This window comes from Drosophila erecta, unplaced genomic scaffold, assembly GCF_003286155.1.
Source record: "Drosophila erecta strain 14021-0224.00,06,07 unplaced genomic scaffold, DereRS2 tig00000055-arrow-pilon, whole genome shotgun sequence".
NCBI classification, from domain to species: Eukaryota; Metazoa; Arthropoda; class Insecta; order Diptera; family Drosophilidae; genus Drosophila; species Drosophila erecta.
In genome coordinates, this window is record NW_020825200.1 from 14,876,628 (window position 1) to 14,894,955 (window position 18,328).

Sequence of the window (18,328 nt, forward strand, 5' to 3'; positions counted from 1 at the left end):
GCGGGGAAAATTGCGATTGTGGCTAGTTATTGGGCAAATGGTTTCCAATGCGCCGCACAATTTTTCATGTGGCAGCAAAATGTTGACGTTGTAAAACTTGTTTGCTGTTTTACACAAGGAACATGAGGCTGAAAAACATGCATGCTGAAAATGCATTATCCTCAAAAGTACATAAGAAAGCGAGTAAGACATTGCAAATAACTAACTGCATGTAACATTAGTTCATAATTGTAGACAAAGGACTAAAACTTAAATCTCTGGTTGTATTTTCACTGTAAGTCGATCTACCTTTGTATTTTCAACATTTTCGCTGAGGCTTAAATTATCTTTTGAGAATTTAACCGTCGTTCAATATTAAATATTCAGCAATTTAGGCCCTCGATGAACGACTATTTTTATTTTTTTCTGTTGGATTTTAGAACCTAACTAACTGTTGACTAAACAACGACCAACAAAACAAAAAAAAACTGAACAAAACAAAAACTATTCACAGCTTATCGGCAAACAATAGACCATTGAATAAATATCAAAAGCAAATGGCCATAAATATTTTTTCTTCACCCCATTGCTGTCCGGGTTTTTTCAACAATTTTTTTTATTAGATTTTCAGCGCGGGTAAATATTTTGAGGCATTCGCGTCGGTGAATGAAGAGCTGCAAAAAGGGAATCATTTATGCCGCTTTAAAGGCCACAATCCGCTGGCCAGGAAGCCAGGATTCGTGGCCGTGGTCCGTGGTGCGTGGCCCATGGAGGCGGGGATTTGCAGCCAAGGGACAAAAATGGCAATGCGATACATAACGCAATAATGGTAACGTGTCGACTTTTACGACATAGAAAACGCGAGAGGCGCGAAGCTTTACGATGCCCGCATCATTTGATTTTATTGCCAAGTGTTGAAAAAATAAAGAAAATAAAGGAAGTGGGTAGCTGGAAGCGAAAGCGGCAGCGGGAGCAGACATCTCCGTTCCGCGCGAGAGGCGGTGGGTTGAAGGGTCGTCCTTGAGCCAGTTGTTTCTGATTAATGCCATCCGACTTGAAGGATACAGATGCAGCGGCACAAAATGCAAATCACCCGGCGGAATAATCAAATCGAGAACGAAACTGAGCAAAACTGAGCCATCAAAGTTGACGACGAGCCAAACGGAAACTGCTCCACAAAGGCAACAGCACAGCACACAATTGCACAGCCCAAGGGCACAGGACGAACAAGGTTCAGGTGTTCGCTGGGCAGGATTTTCCCACGACCCCAATTTCCCAGCCCACTCCCACTCACACTCACACTCCCATTCGCTGTAAGCGTGCAAGGCCAGCAAAATCAATTAATTTCAAAAATACCCATGCATTTGTTGACATTTTTGCAGCTAGACAACACCCAACTACCAGCCCATAGAAATCAACAATCAACAAATATTTGCATAGCCTCTGCGCCCGTCTCCTGGCCTGGTTCACTCCAGGTGACACTCCGCATTCATTGGCATTTTCTATTTACCAGGCACCAGGCTCAGGGGCTGTCTGCCCCGTTTTGACAGTTTATTTCACAGGATATTTGTGCCACTGAACGCCGGATGGAAATTTGCTGAATTGTTGCATGTTTGCCGGATTGCGAGACAGTGGCATGTGGCAAAGCTTGTCTCAAATATATTGGAATCTCTTTTGAAAAGCGCGCTGACACGTGCGGATGGGGGTTTCCGTGAAAAGGGGATAAGCTATTGGAGCTAAGCTCGTTAGGTAAGAAACGGGTGCAAATCTAAATCTCGTTCTCGATTGTTTCAGATTCTTAGAACAATATAACGAGTTTTGCTTTCATGTTTTATTGCATCGATAGTAAAAAGTAAATTAAATAAATATCATAAAAATAAACAAAAGATTCAAGTGAGGAATAAGTAAACAATAAGTAAGCATCGGATAACTATGCTCGCCATTCAGCTGTGTTTTTGACTAGTCAACATTATTGGAATTTTCTTAATCCGCTTTTCGAAAACTTCTTGGAAACGATTCATATGCGGTCTTCAGAGCTGAAAAAGATTGACAAGGTTTACTAAATCACAAGTGGAAGCTACAAGCTTTAAAGACATGCTTTACTTAGTATATTTTATGAATTTAATGAATGTGATTCGTTTCGTTAGATTTATCATATAATCCGTACAATAAACATAATACATTATAGTTATCTCCCCTGCACTAAATACAAAGTTATACGTTGAATACAGATTATTTATATTGTATATATATTTTTTCGACTTGTTTACCTTACTTCCAGAAAAAATATCGTTTCGTTGGCCAGAAAGTGTGTTATAAAATATAAAATAAGAAAAATGGTAAGGGTACACTTGAAATTAATTTGGCTTCTCTCTTTATATTTATGGATAGTCGACATTTTTGGTTCACTGACATTGGCTCTTCTCGGCCCACAGAATATACATAGCATAGATTTGACAACTTGCGTTCCTCTGCAAGTTATCCGAAATTAACATACGCGTTTGGATCCTTTTGCCAGAATGGAGACAACCAAAAGCGAACCAAGTGAAGGTCTCTGTTTTATTCCAGCGGTCTTACCGCTGCTGCTGGTAGATAGGAATGTTGTTCTTGACAGCATCGTTCTGCATGTGATAGCCGGGCGCCCCAACTGGCGGGCCACCAGCCATGGACATGGCGGCCATCTGCTGGTGCAGCTGGCTAAACTGATCGTGTGGTGGTGGGTGCTGCTGCTGCTGTGGGGACATGTAGCTCTGTGGGTTGACGACAGCCGGCGATCCGTTTGGTGCATACAGATTTGGTCCTGGCTGGTATCCCTGTGGCGGCGGTGCCTGCTGATGCTGCGGCGACATGTAAGCGTGCGGAGCCGGTGGCTGCTGCGGCTGCTGGATTTGTGTGACTGCGGGCGGAAGTTGGGCGTACTGCGACTGGGGGTCGATGTGGTAGGTGTTCTGGGGATGCTGTGGGGGCTGCTGGGGTTGCTGCTGTGGCGGCTGCTGAGGATGCTGGGGTAGTGGTTGCTGCTGCTGTTGGGTGGTCACGGGTGTGGGCTGAGTGTAAATTGGCTGGGGCAGAGGTGCAGTGCCAGTTGGTTGAGTCAAATGGGTTGGCAGCGCTGGAAAGACGATTGAAAAGGTTACTATACGAAAATGCAATTAATATTATATTCTACTAACAGTTCATCTGTGCGGCATGTCCGTTCTGATAGGGCAGTGGCACCTGTCCCTGCGGTTGACCCAGATATCCACCAGGAGCTCCAGGGGCCTGCGATGGAGCAGCAGTGGGAGCATTTGGTACGGGGCCATATGGCATCGAGTGCATGCCCGGATAGTTTTGGGTCGGTGGAAAACCACCCGCTGCAGGATAACCTGGAGCACCGTACAGAGCGGCACCCGGAAACCCAGCCAGTCCAGGCATGAAGCCGCCAGCAGTGGCGGCAAAATGACCAGCAGCAGCTCGATCGTCCCGCATCAAGGTATGGTACAGATTAATGGCGTCCACAAGATCGCTGGAGAGCTGTGTCAGTTGAGCATGCTTACGGTCGACGCGTTCCAGCTCGGCGTCGATCAGCGGACCCATCTGATGGACCTCCTGCTCCAATTGCAGCATTTCGTCGCTGTCCTGCGAAGGATCTTCGGGATTGGCCTCGTGCAGCAGATGCAGCAGCCGGTCGATCTTTGACTCGTCGATCTCCACGGGCTGAGCTGCGGCGGCAGCAGCTGCTGCTTCAGTCTTTTGCTGCAGTGCCGCAGCGGAATCCAACTCTCGTTGCCCGGCGGCGGCGGCCGAATTATGCTGCTGATTGATGTCCAGCCGCTCGGGATCGACGGACAGATCGGCAGTGACAAAGTTCGAGGGGAAGAGACCCTCGCCGCGCTGATTGTATCCCTTCCACCAGTTTGGATCGCTATCATCCAGCACATGAATGATCTCGCCGGCAAAGAAGGTCAATTCGTTCTCCTCCGCAGCCTCGAAATCATACAGAGCTCGAACCTTTCTCGGCTCTGGCGCAGGAGCGGAGCTGGCCTCGCCGCTCGGGGCGCTAGAACCGGTTCCAGCGAAGGATGGATACAACGAGGGATAAGCACTCGCAGTGCCGGTGCTTGCTCCACTCCCGGTTTTTGGGCTGCCCTTGTTCTCCTTCAACGATAATTCGATGGCCTTGGCGATGTCGTCCTCCTCCTGCTGGCTGCTGACCACATTCGGATCTTTGGGCAGGGCGGCGGCCTTCTCGGCAACCGTCTTGCTGGGCTTATCGCCCAAATTCTTGAAATCGTATCCTTCTAGGCGCAGCTTGGCGTAGAGTGCGGGTATCAAGTCGAGCTCTCGATCATTCTTGTAGTCGTTTTCGGCCCAGTTCTTGAGCACTTGGCGCATTTTCTGCGAGTCATAAAACAGTCTTCAGAAGGGAAATAAGTGAATTTATACGGTTTGTACTCACCAGAGAAACCTTTGGCTGAGCTTTGGCCAACAGACGACGGAACTCAGTCTCAAAGTCACGTGAAGCCACCTCCAAATGGAGGGGTTTTCCACAGTTATTGGACAGGGCATCTAGTAGCGTAATCGCCTGCATCACCACGTGGGGATCGGTGTGGCCCATGCGGCGCATCACCGCCTTCAGGCAATCCTTGGCCAGGCGAGGATTGGTCGTTACCTTGTCGCAGACATCCAGAATCAGAGACCAGTTATCGTTGGTGTTTGTCTCGCTGGTGGCCTTTTCTATAAAATAAGAAAGGAATGAACCGCATTAGCTTATCAGTCAAATACAAATTGGGCTCTGAGTCACAGCAAAACAAAGATAAGGCTGTTTGAAAACTGATTGCAGCTAAAGAAAATCAATACAATCGGAAACTAGCTAAATTGCATTAGGGAAGGGGGCGGAGGTGGGGGTGTGAGGTTCTGCGGGTGCTACGTCACTCAAGGTCAGCGACTGCCATTTAACAACTCCAATAAGAAGTTCAACGAACGACGCAGAGCTGCGCACAGCATCTCACATGACTTTCTTTGTTGTCTGCTTGGGAATTGGGAATCGGGTTCAAAGGGAAAGCAGGACAAAGGGGGTGATGTGCTGGTGCTAAAGCCGCAGATAAGAATAGAAAACTATGAAACGCACTGGTCCGTGGTGCAGTCCAGTTGGAACCCCCAACGCGGCCAATTGGCCAGCCCACCAGCTTATCGATAGATGGAACTCACCCACGTCGGCATCGAATGGCGACGACTGCCCAAAGATTCCCATCTTTATGACCAAACCGCTCGCTCAGCTACCTGCCAATAATTTGCGTTGCCCCGGGGTCAATAAAATCCAAATCAGTTGATCTTTGTCTGGTTTCCGTGTTGTTTTTCCAGTCCAATCGATTTTCAGTGCGTCACGGCGTCACAAAGCCCGGTATTGCGTCCTTCCACCTGCGGAAACCTTTTTGCTTTTCTCCAAATGCCTTATGGGCTGCTTATATCACTCCAATCTTGCAAGTATTTCCAAATAGCGCTTGCAAATTCGCTTAATTTACGTTTATTGTGTAAAAAATGACTAATGGCAAGTGTGGCCAGATTGTGTATAGTCGGGAATCCAACGGATTTTTTTTGCCCCTAAGCCTTGCAGGTTAATTAGGGGTATTCGAGACCTATATTATTAGTTATTTATATATGAGATTTTATTGAAATTGAGTATATATAAATTGAGAAAACTAAATATATAAACATACTTCTCGATTCTTGATTTAAGCACTAGTGGTTATCGTTTATTAAATAATTTTCTTTGCAAATCTCTGCAACTTTTGTCTAACTGGTGGGAACATTTTTATAATAACAACTATACTAATAACACATTTATTTGAATGTTAGGAAACAGCGGAATATCTTATTGTGTTTCGATAGAATTTAAAAATACAGTGACTTAACTGCTTCCCTTAAAGTCGCAGAATAAGTCGTTTCTAGCATGCGGTCACACTAATCTCAGCATTCGAAAAAAACGCGCAAACAAAAGAGACGCTAAAGGAAAATACGATTAAAGCGATTACATTTTTTGGAAATCATATTATAATTAACAAGCCAGCGCCATGACGCTTTCACGCGCGAAGCACGCCAACCGCAACCACCTGCCGCACCTGCTCGCCAAGGTGCCCGAGGAGCATCAGGAGCCGATCAAGAATATGTGCCTCAAGATGATGTCCCACGACGCATACGGACAGCCGTACGTACCACGATTAGCAAAAGCATCCTATCCGTACTTACTCTGGTTCCTCTAGATACGATTGGAGTCCCCGCGACTTTGATATGGGCGCCCACCTGGGACGCGGCAAATTCGGACGTGTCTACCTGGCCCGGGAGCGCCACTCACACTACCTGGTGGCCATGAAGGTCATGTTCAAGGAGGAGCTGCGCAAGGGCTGTGTGCAGCGTCAGGTACTGCGCGAGATCGAGATCCAGTCGCGGCTGAAGCACCCGCACATCCTGCGTCTGCTGACCTGGTTCCACGACGAGAGCCGCATCTATCTGGCCCTGGAAATTGCCTCCGAGGGCGAGCTCTTCAAGCACCTGCGTGGAGCACCCAATCACCGATTCGATGAACCGAGGTCTGCGAAGTACACCTACCAGGTGGCGAATGCCCTCAACTACTGTCACCTGAACAACGTGATCCATCGGGATCTGAAGCCGGAGAACATCCTGCTGACCAGCACCGACGATCTGAAGCTGGCCGACTTTGGTTGGTCGGCGCACACGCCCAACAACAAGCGGAGGACTCTGTGCGGCACCCTGGACTACCTGCCGCCGGAGATGGTGGATGGAAACTCCTACGACGACTCGGTGGACCAGTGGTGTCTGGGTATCCTGTGCTACGAGTTCGTCGTCGGCTGTCCGCCCTTCGAGTCGAACAGCACGGAGAGCACCTACAGCAAGATCAGGCGCATGGAGATCTCCTATCCGACGCATTTGACCAAGGGCTGCAAGGAACTGATCGGCGGGGTAAGATGGAGGACCTTTTATGACAGATACATTTAAATAACAGCGATTTTACCTTTGTAGCTGCTCCGCAAGGATAGCAAGGGCCGAATCACCTTGGTGGACGTGATGACGCACTATTGGGTGAAGGCGGGAATGGCCGAAAGGGAACTGCAGCTCCAGAAACGGGAGCGCGGCAAGGAGAACACGGCCAGGAATTAACTGGTTTCGAGTTTGCATTATTTAACGACTTACTTCATATTTTACTATTATGTTTAATAAACGGTTTATAAGATTTAATTATGTTTCAAAACCCGGTTGAAATACATATAGCGAATTACTGTATATATTTCCTTGTTTTAACCATCAGTTTTACTAATTAACCCCCCTTAAGTTGATTGTGCTGCGCCCATGAGCGTTAGATAGTTCCAGTTCGTGAGTAAAGCAATATTTTCGCCCTTTCTGCAAACGGTCACCCTAAATAAATAAATGACAATTTGAAGCGTAAAATAAACCCTAAAAAGTCGATGAAACGCTCGATTTGTGAATCGCGCACCCACCAGTGAGTGGGCAAAGTGCGGCAGCCGACGAGACCGCGAACCAGGAGCCGCGAATCCCGCCCAGCAGTGGATGGAGGGTCGCAAAAGGAGCTGAGGAACACAGCAACAATTGTTATTTTTCGCCCGTCGATTTTCAGGGGGAGGGGACTAGGAACATTAGCCCCTTCGGTTTCTAATTGAATTAAATAGAAGGGGCAGAGACATTAGCACCTAGGTCAGTCCAATAAGCCGCAGACAGCGTTGCAATGGTCTTTATCCGGGATCCCTGTGGCATTGCCTGCCTGGTGGTCACCTACGGGGCAGTTCTCTACGCGGACTATGTGGTCATCCGCTGGATCATCCTGACTACCATGCCGGGCAGGTGAGTAATGCGTACAGTACGTGCCGAGACGTGATTATACATTTATACCCGCCTGGCGACAGCCTCTGGATGTCCTTCCATGTGGTGCTCTTCAACACCGTCGTCTTCCTGTTGGCCATGTCCCATTCCAAGGCCGTGTTCTCCGATCCAGGCACTGTGCCACTGCCCGCCAACCGTCTAGACTTCTCCGACCTGCACACCACCAACAAGAACAATCCTCCGCCAGGAAATGGACACAGCAGCGAGTGGACAGTGTGCACCCGCTGCGAAACATACAGGCCACCGCGCGCTCACCATTGTCGCATCTGCAAGCGGTGTATCCGGCGCATGGATCACCACTGCCCCTGGATAAACAACTGCGTGGGCGAGCGCAATCAGAAGTACTTCCTGCAGTTCCTCATCTACGTGGCTCTGCTGTCGCTCTACTCCATTGCCCTTATCGTCGGTTCCTGGGTGTGGCCCTGCGAGGAGTGCGGCCAGAACGTGATTGAAACCCAGTTGCGCATGTAAGTTACTTATGCCACAACAAAAGCAGAACCTAGAACCATATTTGTGATTGCCTGAATCGAATGCTAAGCGAATTGCATTGCCGAGTGGATATGTGCCTTGATTAGGTTGCTTGGCTACGTAGTTTTAAGTGCATGATGTGTAATACTTAACTGATTTCATCCCATGTCCGTTTCAGGATTCACTCGGTTATCCTAATGCTGGTGTCGGCGCTGTTCGGCCTGTTCGTTACGGCCATCATGGTGGACCAGCTGCACGCGATTCTGTACGACGAAACGGCCGTGGAGGCGATACAGCAGAAGGGCACCTACCGGCCCAACAGGCGCAAGTACCAGCTGCTGGCGGACGTCTTCGGACGCGGACACCCGGCGCTGTGGCTGCTGCCCTGCACCAGTCTGAACCACGCCTCCCGCTACCACGATACGCCTCTTCTGAGCCACGAGGTCTAGGGTCAGGAAATATTCTTTATATTTTGTCCTTGCGTTTACTGTGCGGCCAAGAGAGCCCAAGAGTGTTTTTAGTTTTTAATCAATGTGTGATTTTTTTAAACACCCCATCCCCCCACCCACACCCACAGTTAAATTGAATCGTATTTCGTATAGTGTATTATATGCAGATTCCAACTTAATTTATGCTCTAGTTTATAATGATTTAAAATTATAAATATATAGAAAGCAGCGTCGCGGACAGCAGGAGCATACTCAAAATGAACACGGATATTTTATAAGGAACTTTTTGCAGCTGCGTGTTTAAGAATGCCTGTGTTGATTATTTGTACACCGATGTGAAGGAACATCAATGAATTCTTCGGCCACCCGGGGTATTTTTTACCAGTATCCGAATAAGCAGCACATTCTAGTTTGAGACGTAGAAAATTCTCAACTGTATACAATACTACATAGCTATGTACCGAGCTAGGATTTAAGTCCTTATAAAAGCATTTACGATATACCCGAAGAATGACGCATATACCAAAAATAAAACAGAGATCAAACACTCATCTAAAATAGTGTGCAGCATTAGTTTGTAATAAGTGTAGTCACTGTTTAGTTGTAGTTTATTGTTCTTTTGACATTTACGACCATCGCCCAGCACTAAGAAGATTTTTAATGTAACACCAACATCCGCAGTTTGTGTCCCTAGAACTGTTCCCAATAAAGCTAACCGATATGCATAAGTAATCAATCGAGCTCGCTTCCCAGTCCCTCCACGCTCAGTGTAAGCTGCTTCAGTGCCTGCTGCGCCACGACGCACAGCACGCCCTCCTGGGAGCTCTTGTCCTCGAACTCCAGGATCTCCACGCACTCCTTCAGCAGATCTATGGCATCCACGAGGCGGGCTCGCAGCTCACCGCCCTTCAGCTTGCCGGCAATGAAGCCGGTTTTGGCCAGGAGCACCAGTGGTACATGCAGCTCGTAAAGATTCATGGCGCGCGTGCGGCTCAGACCCGGTTCGAAGGTATTCAGCACTCTTAGCACTTGGCGGCAGAGCTCTGCTTTGCGCTCCAGCTGGTGGTCCGGCAGCTGTACCATCTCGTAGCCCTGAACCCGCCCGTACATCTCGATGAGCAGCTGCCTCAGCCCAGTGGCTATAAAGTGCAGCGGATGCAGCAGCGATTTGTACTTGCGTAACAGTCTTTCGACCTCCTCCAGCCGCTTGGCTCCCATGGGCAGCGCTTGCACAGCATTTACCTCGGATTGGAGGGATTGGAGCATCGCCAGTGCCTCCACGTTGCTGGTGTCGGAGCCACAGCTCGCGCAGCTCCAACTGGTGTCCGCCTCTGTGTAGTGGATTACGTGCCTGGTCAGCTAATCAATTCCGTGAGGATCTCTTTGCTCACCTGTCGGCTGCCTGGGCACTTGGTATCCCTCGGCGCACTGACCACACTTCAGGCTGGAGAAATGCGTGCCCAATTCCGTGGGGTCCAGACAGCGATCGCATTGGCAGGTGAAGAACTTGCCCTGCTTCAGGTGCTTCTGTCTCTGGGCAGTGCCATCCAATGTGTAGGTGTAGCTGTGGTGCAGGGGCTGACCCTCCTCCAAATCCACCATGGCGCGCAGTCTGATTCTTTGGGAGGGAACAACAGCGGAAATGTAATTCTAGACTTCTTGAATGAGGCAACTGAATAACTAAATCTATTGGAACTCACTTGTATCCCTCGCTGGGATAGATGCTCCTGGATGTGTTGGGCACGCAGTTGTGGGCCAGAATGCCGGTGTAGGGAAAAAGACACCTCAGTGGATAGCCCTTGGGGCTCCGCGCCTCAAAGGCATTCACCTCCAGCACACCCACCACCTGCATGATCAGCTCCTCGCTGAATCGGGAGGCCAGTTTGCAGGGACCGCGCAAGTACTGGGCGATGTTCACGCGATCCGCGTGCCAGACATCGGCGTCCTTCTTCCGCTCCTCCTCGTGGTGCTCCATGGGCGCCACCTCGCTGTCCCATCGCTCGGGATTCGCCTCCTTGGCCAGCAGCACCCTGAAAGTAGCAAATTGGATAGGTTCTTATAAGTAAGCACAAATTGGAGCACAAGTAACCTATGAATACTAAGATTATAATTCACTACATCAAATTGAAAGACTTTCTCCTTGCGAATTATTATTGAAATATTTTTATATAAATATTACTTTGAAACCCCACATGAGCGGAAAAAAGGGTGACGCTATCAGTTCGTTCTAGGTCGTGCCTGGGTCTATTTTTGTTACTCCCACTGGGCATCACCTGAGCGGCATAATACAGTCCAATTGCGGGCAGTGGCTGCTCCCGCTGGGCAGAGGAAAGAATCGTGCCCGAGCATCCCGCAGCTCGCGGCACTCCAGCTGGAAATGGGCGTTATCCGCTTGTTCGGAGCACTCCGCGCACAGCGGCCAGCCACATTCGCTGCAGAGCTCCTCCTCCGGATTCGGATCGGTTTCGTAGCATCCCAGGCACACCACCGGCCCATTGCACTTGGGTCCCACGGCAAGGGGCAGCTCCTCGATCAGCAGGCCGTGGCCAAGAGTCGCTCCCTTGGCCACCAGATAGCGTCCGCAGACCGGACTCCACTGAACCGCTGTCCGATTCACCGACAGCGTTGGCGGCGCTGTCATTTCGCTGACTGATGCCGGCTGGCCGAACTCAGATCTCAGATCTCATACATATCTTGGGCAAACCTCGCTAATGATGCCATCTGCCCCACTACACGGCTACATGTTTGCCTGCTCCGACATAAAGCATCAAATTTGCTGGGCACAGTGGGCTGCAGATAAATTAGGTGAGCAACTCTAGTTTTAAATTCTATGTTCTATTTCTATTAGGTGTTTTCCTGCTTCATTTCTATTACTAATATTTCATTTTGAGTCATACTCGTAAAGTAATAAAGCTTATGTAAATGAGCTTAAGTAGTAAACTTGGTGCAACTTTAGTTTTACGCTACAAGGTCCATCCTAATACAAGCCTGAAGTATTTGGTTCTATTTCTATGAACCATGTACCCATCTATTTCAACATGAGCGATGGATTAGTTAACACACATTATTCAAATAATAATGCACAGTGCTTTAAGTTCAGTTTTGCTATGAAATCCTATAAATAAGATGATGCAGGCATTCTGGAGTCTTTTTGCAACGAAATGAAATATTAACTTTGTTAACTGCCTGAATAATATTACATTATCTTCTATGAACTTAATACTCCTTGAATACATGTATCTGAACTATTTGCTCCACTGTCCCGTTCACAGTGTTGTTGATCCATCCATCCGCCTTCTTTGACGTCGTCGCCATGAGAATCGGTATCTGCCGGCTCGCATGCGATCTCCGAGAAATGGGCCGCGGCTGCCAAAACTAATATTCGGACAGACCGCGCAGGCTCCCCCAGTAGCCCCCGATTCTCCGGATCCGCTGGCACCATCATCCCCGTCCCGCTGGAACGCCCTCGAACTAACCTCAATATGGTTATGCAATCCAACTGCGGGCAGACGCCATCATCGCTCACATTCCCGGCGAAAGTGACACGTGCGGCGGAGAAGACCTGGCACTCTCCGCGGTGCTCCGTGACGTCTTCGTCGTCGGCACACGATCCGCACAGCGGCCAATCGCAGAGCTCGCAGCGGTCCAGCGAATCGCCGTCCTCGCCGAACTGCAGGAACTGGTAGCATCCGAGGCAGACGATGCCGCTGTCGCGCTTCGGTCCGCGGGCGAAGGGCAGCTCCTCCAGCACCAGCTCACCCCGCTCCACGGAGCACGAGGTGGCCAAACAGCGTCCCAGCAGGGCGTCCTCCTGCAGACGGGCCTTCAACATTCTGTCGCCGCACGGCAAATGCACTGGTCCCGCTTTTAGCCCATTCGATTGGGATTACTCGGTCGCTTGGCTGCCCTGCACGAGTGCATGCGGATTCATCTAAAAATAAAGGCGATGCACTTGATTGGTGACAATCAATAAAGTTGTAATATATTTATTGCATTTTGATTGATTTTCGCATTTGCACTCTTTTAAAGAACATGTGCTTGTCCATAACTCTCACTCTCGCACTCTCACTCTCACTTTTTTTTCTATAAAAATGCGCTGTTCCTGATGCAACGAATTTCTTCAAAGAAAAATTTAAATGCAATTAAAATACTAATTTTAAAAATACTAATAACCGTTTGTCTTTGAATTTCCGTTACAAACAGTGTGACCATAAGCCACAAAGGTGGTGCAGTGTTACCAGACTCGCTACCTAGTTCGGGCAAAACGCATTGGATAAATATCTGCAGCTGGTAACACTGCGGCACAGAATTACAAAATTTTGTGGTGTACGTTTGTCGTGGTTGTCTCTGTTCCTCTGCGTTTCGCATTACACTCTAACCAAACTAAAACTCATCAAAAGTAAGTAGTTCAAGGGCCAAAACGCCCAAAAAGCCAGTGAAAGGTAATAGATACCCTATGGTGAAAGGGAAATCAGGATTTTCGGTGCCAGTGATTTCATAACCTCGAAATGAAAAAATTGCAAGTTAGACACGCGCATGAACGAAAAGCAAAAGGGCTGAGCACTTTTGGCTGGCTGACGAAGAGCGAGTTTGTTATCACTAAATGACACAATAATTGATTGATAATTCAGAAATCTAAAGGGGATATTAAGCCGGTCAGCTATCACACACACACGCACACATGCACTCGCCACGCACACCAATGCCTTTACAGTTCATTGGCAGCAGCTGCCGGCGAAAAAAGGGGGCAAAGAAGCAGAGAAAACGATGGAAAAGTGCCTGGCGAATTTCTGTTACGTAACGCATTCGCAGCCAATGTGATTGCGCTCTCGTTTAAATTGTTTTGATCAATTCCGTTCGTTATCGCCATGTTGCCATCCACCAGCCTGCAGCTCGCTCAATAAACATTTTCGTTTTCGCTCTCCACCGTTCTTAATCGCCGTTTTGTTTGTTTGTGGTCATGTGAGGTGGGTGCACTTGGCGATTGCGGGTGGTATTTTCGCAGTGACGTCACCTGGAAAATCAATAGCCCACCTTTTCGTGCTGCTACTCACTTAGCTTCTCTCTGTCCACCATCGATTCCCTGCTGTTATGCAACTTACGAAAAAAATGCACTGCACATCCACCCTCTTTATAACCCGCCTGCCAAGGTCATCATCACCGAGATGCTGATTCATTTGCACAGGGATATCCACCTGATAGTAGTGTTTTCAATAGCTACACTGACCAGGTTATATCACCTGACTTCCGGAAGAATAAGAGCTCATCCCATTTAAGGTTTGGCTGCCGGCCATAAAGACTTTTGTCTGCTGCCCGCCGCTTTTCATAATTTTCCGCCTTGATTGCCTTGATATTTTCCCACCACACCACAGCAGGAAATATTTATATCTATATATCAAATTCAATTAGATATTTTGGGATATTGTCCGATGTTCTTAAATGATATATTTGTTAGACTGGAAATGGATACAAATTCACCGCGACCAATATTCCCACCGCGACTGTGTGTCGCATTCCTGACGTCACGCAAATAGAAACAGCGAAGCAGAGACCAAAGCACACGTTGCAAATGTGCAGTTAGCTTGTGAGTCAATGATCGCTGGCCTAACGGACTGAATTGACCAGCAATTAATGCTAGCGAGAACGGAACGTAAACATAGAAGGCACACCTGTGGCCAGATGGATAGGGAATATCTTCGGCGATCATTATTTTTAATACAATTTTAGTTATGTTATTTTATTTATGTTTCCAAAAACGGCTCGAATATTAAAAATTTAGAATTGAATCGATCAAATTGTATGCATTGGTATCCTTAACTCGCCGTTTAAAGGAAAATTAAGAAACCATTAGAGTTGTACTGTTGGTTTTCCTTCTCCGCTTCCATTTTCTTCGCCACTTTCTTTTGCCCTAGACGAGCAATGACCCCTCCTCAGTCACTCACAATTTTCCCTGCTTCAGTTGGTGATTCTGTCCATGTGGCCGCCTTGAACACTAATTTAAATTGATTTATTTATTTTCGCCGCACAAAATTGACATTTAGCCAAAGTGAAAAGAGGAAATGGCCCGCGAAATTCTTGGGCCATGTTGATGCTCTTTTCTTGTGTCTTTTAGTTTAAGTTTTAGTTTAGGTTTTCATTCCGATTGCGGCCGATTGAACACTTTGAAATAAAGTCGGGCAAAAAGTAATAATCATCATGTTGCTGATAATATAAAATTTATCGTTCTCTAAACGCATTTATTGATCTGGCAAGGAAAGTAATTTCGCAATAAGTACCAGCATCGTGACGATTATCGATTATTCACCAACTAATTGGCGGTGCGATTAAATGCATTCCATTTCAATCCATTCCAGATGGCTCCTCCATCATACAGCGATTTGGGCAAACAGGCTCGCGACATCTTCAGCAAAGGCTACAACTTTGGCCTGTGGAAGCTCGATCTGAAGACCAAGACCTCGTCGGGCATTGAGTTCAACACAGCCGGAAACTCCAACCAGGAGTCTGGAAAGGTCTTCGGCTCCCTGGAGACCAAGTACAAGGTCAAGGACTACGGCCTGACCCTCACCGAGAAGTGGAACACAGACAACACGCTGTTCACCGAGGTTGCTGTCCAGGATCAGCTCCTCGAGGGTCTGAAGCTGTCCCTGGAGGGCAACTTCGCTCCCCAGTCTGGGTAAGAAATAGATACATTTTATTTTATCTGCGAATAATTCATATTATTCAGTAGTTCAAAGCTTGCTTTTGTACCATACTCTGTGATTGTGCCAGATTACTAATTTCTATTATTTTTCATCTCCGTCAGAAACAAGAACGGCAAGTTCAAGGTTGCCTACGGCCATGAGAACGTCAAGGCCGATTCGGATGTGAACATTGATCTGAAGGGCCCCTTGATCAATGCTTCTGCCGTGCTTGGCTACCAGGGATGGTTGGCCGGCTACCAGACCGCATTTGACACACAACAGTCCAAGCTGACCACCAACAACTTTGCCCTTGGCTACACCACCAAGGACTTTGTTCTGCACACAGCTGTGTAAGTATTACATCTGGCACACTTGGTTTAAATCAATCCAAACTAATGGTTGCCATTTTCTGTTTAGCAACGATGGCCAGGAGTTCAGCGGCTCGATCTTCCAACGCACTTCGGACAAGTTGGATGTGGGTGTGCAGCTGTCGTGGGCCAGCGGCACCAGCAACACCAAGTTCGCCATCGGCGCCAAATATCAGCTGGATGACGATGCCAGCGTGCGCGCCAAGGTGAACAACGCCAGCCAGGTGGGTCTGGGCTACCAGCAGAAGCTGCGCGACGGAGTCACCCTGACCCTGTCCACGCTGGTTGATGGCAAGAACTTCAACGCCGGCGGCCACAAGATCGGTGTTGGTCTGGAGTTGGAGGCCTAAGTCCTTGGTTTTCCGCCAATCGTGGAATCCTTGAACGTTGTCTAACATCCCCACACGCCCAACAACAATAACAACAACAGCCAGACAAGTGCAGTAACAACAAGATCAAACAAAATAAAAGATACGATATTCTTCAAGAAAATAACACACAGTCAAATATAAAAAAATCTGCACATCTCAACGATGCGATTGGATTAGTTGTCAGCCGGCCATCTCCACATCCGCCCACTCCCTGTCCCAGCCACCCGAATCTGCAGGAGAGACACTGCCAACAAACGATGCAGGGGGATGGGTGGTTCAATCGATGGGTCGGTCAGTCCGTCGTCGTTGGATGTAGCTTTGATTAGTGCATTGAATATTAGCAAAATTGTTGTTGGCAAAAGTGCAGTAAAAATACATTTACCTATTAAAACAAAACACAAAATGGAAAAGGAATATTATGGCTCAAAAGGCATTGCATTTTTTCAGTTCTCAAGGCTTCAGCGATTGCCTTTAAAATCTCGCGGCGAAACTAGGACACACATAACACCAAACCACATCCTTATTATCAATCTTTACCTATTCGTTATGCATTTACCTGAAAAATAAATCGAGAAGAATTGAAACATCTTGGTTGCGGCGTTGGTGGTGAAAGGCTTGGGAAAGTCTAACCTACTTTAAGGATTTAAGCTAGAAAGGATAATCTTTATGACAATGTGGTACTGATCCTAAGCTCTGTATATTTGAGACGCCCAACTTTTTCGTCTAGGCAGGCACAGGAGTCCGAGCGTTTCAGTTCACAGGTCTCTGGTCTGTATAAGACTCGATACTGATCAGGCAGCATTAGACATAAATTTTCGGCTAATCGAGGCTGTTGACCAGTAGACACAAAAAATTTCGAAATTAGTCGGGCCTTATATACCATACCACCTATTCATTCCGCCCATAATGGCCACCACCACGCCGACATACCCTGACCTGGGCAAGCTGGCCCGCGATCTCTTCAAGCGCGGCTACCATCCGGGCATCTGGCAGATCGACTGCAAGACGCTGACCAATTCGGGCATTGAGTTCTTCACCACCGGCTTCGCCAGCCAGGACAACAGCAAGGTGACCGGCTCGCTGCAGAGCAAGTACAAGATCGAGGACCAGGGCCTGACCCTCACCGAGCGATGGAACACGGAGAACTGGCTCTTTGGCGAGATTATGCATCGGGACAAGTTGGCCCAGGGCCTAATGCTGGCCGTGGAAGCCAAGTTCCAGCCGGGCTCAAAGTGCGTAAGGGGGTTATGTTTGGTTCTATTGGTTATGTTCATTTGGTTGCATTCTTAAATGATGTACCACTTAATTAATTATTTCTAAATATCTGTGATTAATAGCGAGGCGGATGGCAAGTTCAAGATGGGCTATGCCCATGAGAACTTCAACTTCCTGGCCGACATTGGACTGAACTCGGAGCCGATACTCAACTGCTCGCTGGTTGTGGGCCACAAGGAGTTCCTCGGCGGCGTGGGCACCGAGTTCGACGTTGGCAACACCGAACTCAAGGCCTGGAAGGTGGCCCTTGGCTGGACGAATGAAACAGCTACCCTCCATGGCGAGCTGTAAGTACCAAAGGTGCTTCTACAAAGGTGCCTCTTCTTAAGCCGTTTTCCAACTTGCAGGAAGAACGGAGACACCTGGCTGGCCTCGCTGTTCTACAAGGCGAGCGACAAGATCGATGCCGGTGTCGAGGTCACCAAAGGAGCCGGAGGAGGCGGCGACGCCGCGGCAGACGGCGAACAGCAGGGCGGAGATGTGGTCGTCAACCTGGGCATGATCTATCACTTGGAGGAAGACGCCCTCATACGCGCCAAGGTCAACAACCTTGTGGAGCTGGGCCTGGGCTATGAGCAAAAGCTGCGCGAGGGCATCACCGCATCCATATCCGCCGTGCTGGATTGCAACAACTTTAAGGACGGGAACCACCGGTTCGGCGTGGGCATTGCCCTCCAGTGCTGATGTGGCTGCCAATCAGTCAACGATTTCAGTTTCCAAATTGGTTTATCTTTATTCAAATGAGAAATATATTTCGTTCTTCAACATGGCAATACAACTATATGAGTAATCATTCAAGCACGTAAAGGATATAGAAATAAAATACAGATTCAACACGTTTT

At 48.1% G+C, this 18,328-nt stretch overlaps 6 protein-coding genes across 7 annotated transcripts; 4 read left to right on the forward strand and 2 right to left on the reverse strand.

Annotated features, from left to right (window-relative positions):
* Window positions 1-1,797: 1,797 nt before the first annotated feature.
* On the reverse strand, window positions 1,798-5,547 carry LOC6543285 (signal transducing adapter molecule 1). Its single transcript, XM_001969867.3, has 4 exons — window positions 5,170-5,547; window positions 4,418-4,695; window positions 3,153-4,356; window positions 1,798-3,091 (listed from the first exon to the last, which is right to left on the reverse strand). The coding sequence occupies exons 1-4, from the start codon at window positions 5,210-5,212 to the stop codon at window positions 2,553-2,555; spliced, it is 2,064 nt and encodes a 687-aa protein (XP_001969903.1). The 5' UTR covers window positions 5,213-5,547; the 3' UTR covers window positions 1,798-2,552.
* Window positions 5,548-5,868: 321 nt separating this feature from the next.
* Window positions 5,869-7,215, forward strand: LOC6543051 (aurora kinase B). Its single transcript, XM_001969868.3, has 3 exons — window positions 5,869-6,166; window positions 6,222-6,939; window positions 7,000-7,215. The coding sequence occupies exons 1-3, from the start codon at window positions 6,033-6,035 to the stop codon at window positions 7,135-7,137; spliced, it is 990 nt and encodes a 329-aa protein (XP_001969904.1). The 5' UTR covers window positions 5,869-6,032; the 3' UTR covers window positions 7,138-7,215.
* A 145-nt stretch (window positions 7,216-7,360) lies between these two features.
* LOC6543288 (palmitoyltransferase ZDHHC3) lies at window positions 7,361-9,520 on the forward strand. Its single transcript, XM_001969869.3, has 3 exons — window positions 7,361-7,836; window positions 7,899-8,342; window positions 8,522-9,520. The coding sequence occupies exons 1-3, from the start codon at window positions 7,721-7,723 to the stop codon at window positions 8,790-8,792; spliced, it is 831 nt and encodes a 276-aa protein (XP_001969905.1). The 5' UTR covers window positions 7,361-7,720; the 3' UTR covers window positions 8,793-9,520.
* Window positions 9,366-12,723, reverse strand: LOC6543132 (SET domain-containing protein SmydA-8). 2 transcript variants are annotated; one of them, XM_015159417.2, is made up of 4 exons: window positions 12,269-12,723; window positions 10,493-10,822; window positions 10,184-10,410; window positions 9,366-10,123 (listed from the first exon to the last, which is right to left on the reverse strand). In XM_015159417.2, exons 1-4 carry the CDS (start codon window positions 12,622-12,624, stop codon window positions 9,525-9,527), a joined length of 1,512 nt encoding a protein of 503 aa, XP_015014903.1. In that variant the 5' UTR covers window positions 12,625-12,723; the 3' UTR covers window positions 9,366-9,524. The 2 variants fall into 2 exon arrangements, with proteins under 2 accessions (XP_015014903.1, XP_001969906.1); XM_001969870.3 differs by lacking the exon at window positions 12,269-12,723 and adding an exon at window positions 11,066-11,451.
* Window positions 12,724-13,063: 340 nt separating this feature from the next.
* LOC6542921 (voltage-dependent anion-selective channel) lies at window positions 13,064-16,625 on the forward strand. Its single transcript, XM_001969872.3, has 4 exons — window positions 13,064-13,191; window positions 15,146-15,465; window positions 15,595-15,822; window positions 15,890-16,625. Exons 2-4 carry the CDS (start codon window positions 15,146-15,148, stop codon window positions 16,188-16,190), a joined length of 849 nt encoding a protein of 282 aa, XP_001969908.1. The 5' UTR covers window positions 13,064-13,191; the 3' UTR covers window positions 16,191-16,625.
* Window positions 16,626-16,860: 235 nt separating this feature from the next.
* Window positions 16,861-18,264, forward strand: LOC6543351 (voltage-dependent anion-selective channel). The gene is made up of 3 exons (XM_001969873.3): window positions 16,861-17,443; window positions 17,549-17,773; window positions 17,834-18,264. Exons 1-3 carry the CDS (start codon window positions 17,118-17,120, stop codon window positions 18,168-18,170), a joined length of 888 nt encoding a protein of 295 aa, XP_001969909.1. The 5' UTR covers window positions 16,861-17,117; the 3' UTR covers window positions 18,171-18,264.
* Window positions 18,265-18,328: the final 64 nt, after the last annotated feature.

What these genes read in the sequence shown, in the direction of transcription:
- LOC6543288 (XM_001969869.3), top strand. Translation starts at nt 7,721, where the DNA reads ATGGTCTTTATCCGGGATCCCTGTGGCATTGCCTGCCTGGTGGTCACC. An exon ending in CTGACTACCATGCCGGGCAG is followed by an intron (nt 7,837 to 7,898) that starts GTGAGTAATGCG and finishes GCCTGGCGACAG; the next exon opens with CCTCTGGATGTCCTTCCATG. An exon ending in ATTGAAACCCAGTTGCGCAT is followed by an intron (nt 8,343 to 8,521) that starts GTAAGTTACTTA and finishes TGTCCGTTTCAG; the next exon opens with GATTCACTCGGTTATCCTAA.
- LOC6542921 (XM_001969872.3), top strand. Translation starts at nt 15,146, where the DNA reads ATGGCTCCTCCATCATACAGCGATTTGGGCAAACAGGCTCGCGACATC. An exon ending in AACTTCGCTCCCCAGTCTGG is followed by an intron (nt 15,466 to 15,594) that starts GTAAGAAATAGA and finishes CATCTCCGTCAG; the next exon opens with AAACAAGAACGGCAAGTTCA. An exon ending in TTTGTTCTGCACACAGCTGT is followed by an intron (nt 15,823 to 15,889) that starts GTAAGTATTACA and finishes TTTTCTGTTTAG; the next exon opens with CAACGATGGCCAGGAGTTCA.
- LOC6543051 (XM_001969868.3), top strand. Translation starts at nt 6,033, where the DNA reads ATGACGCTTTCACGCGCGAAGCACGCCAACCGCAACCACCTGCCGCAC. An exon ending in CACGACGCATACGGACAGCC is followed by an intron (nt 6,167 to 6,221) that starts GTACGTACCACG and finishes TGGTTCCTCTAG; the next exon opens with ATACGATTGGAGTCCCCGCG. An exon ending in GCAAGGAACTGATCGGCGGG is followed by an intron (nt 6,940 to 6,999) that starts GTAAGATGGAGG and finishes TTACCTTTGTAG; the next exon opens with CTGCTCCGCAAGGATAGCAA.
- LOC6543285 (XM_001969867.3), bottom strand. Translation starts at nt 5,212, where the DNA reads ATGGGAATCTTTGGGCAGTCGTCGCCATTCGATGCCGACGTGG. An exon ending in CTCAGCCAAAGGTTTCTCTG is followed by an intron (nt 4,357 to 4,417) that starts GTGAGTACAAAC and finishes TATGACTCGCAG; the next exon opens with AAAATGCGCCAAGTGCTCAA. An exon ending in ACATGCCGCACAGATGAACT is followed by an intron (nt 3,092 to 3,152) that starts GTTAGTAGAATA and finishes TCGTCTTTCCAG; the next exon opens with CGCTGCCAACCCATTTGACT.
- LOC6543351 (XM_001969873.3), top strand. Translation starts at nt 17,118, where the DNA reads ATGGCCACCACCACGCCGACATACCCTGACCTGGGCAAGCTGGCCCGC. An exon ending in AAGTTCCAGCCGGGCTCAAA is followed by an intron (nt 17,444 to 17,548) that starts GTGCGTAAGGGG and finishes TGTGATTAATAG; the next exon opens with CGAGGCGGATGGCAAGTTCA. An exon ending in GCTACCCTCCATGGCGAGCT is followed by an intron (nt 17,774 to 17,833) that starts GTAAGTACCAAA and finishes TCCAACTTGCAG; the next exon opens with GAAGAACGGAGACACCTGGC.
- LOC6543132 (XM_001969870.3), bottom strand. Translation starts at nt 11,433, where the DNA reads ATGACAGCGCCGCCAACGCTGTCGGTGAATCGGACAGCGGTTCAGTGG. An exon ending in GACTGTATTATGCCGCTCAG is followed by an intron (nt 10,823 to 11,065) that starts GTGATGCCCAGT and finishes TGCTACTTTCAG; the next exon opens with GGTGCTGCTGGCCAAGGAGG. An exon ending in TATCCCAGCGAGGGATACAA is followed by an intron (nt 10,411 to 10,492) that starts GTGAGTTCCAAT and finishes TCCCTCCCAAAG; the next exon opens with AATCAGACTGCGCGCCATGG.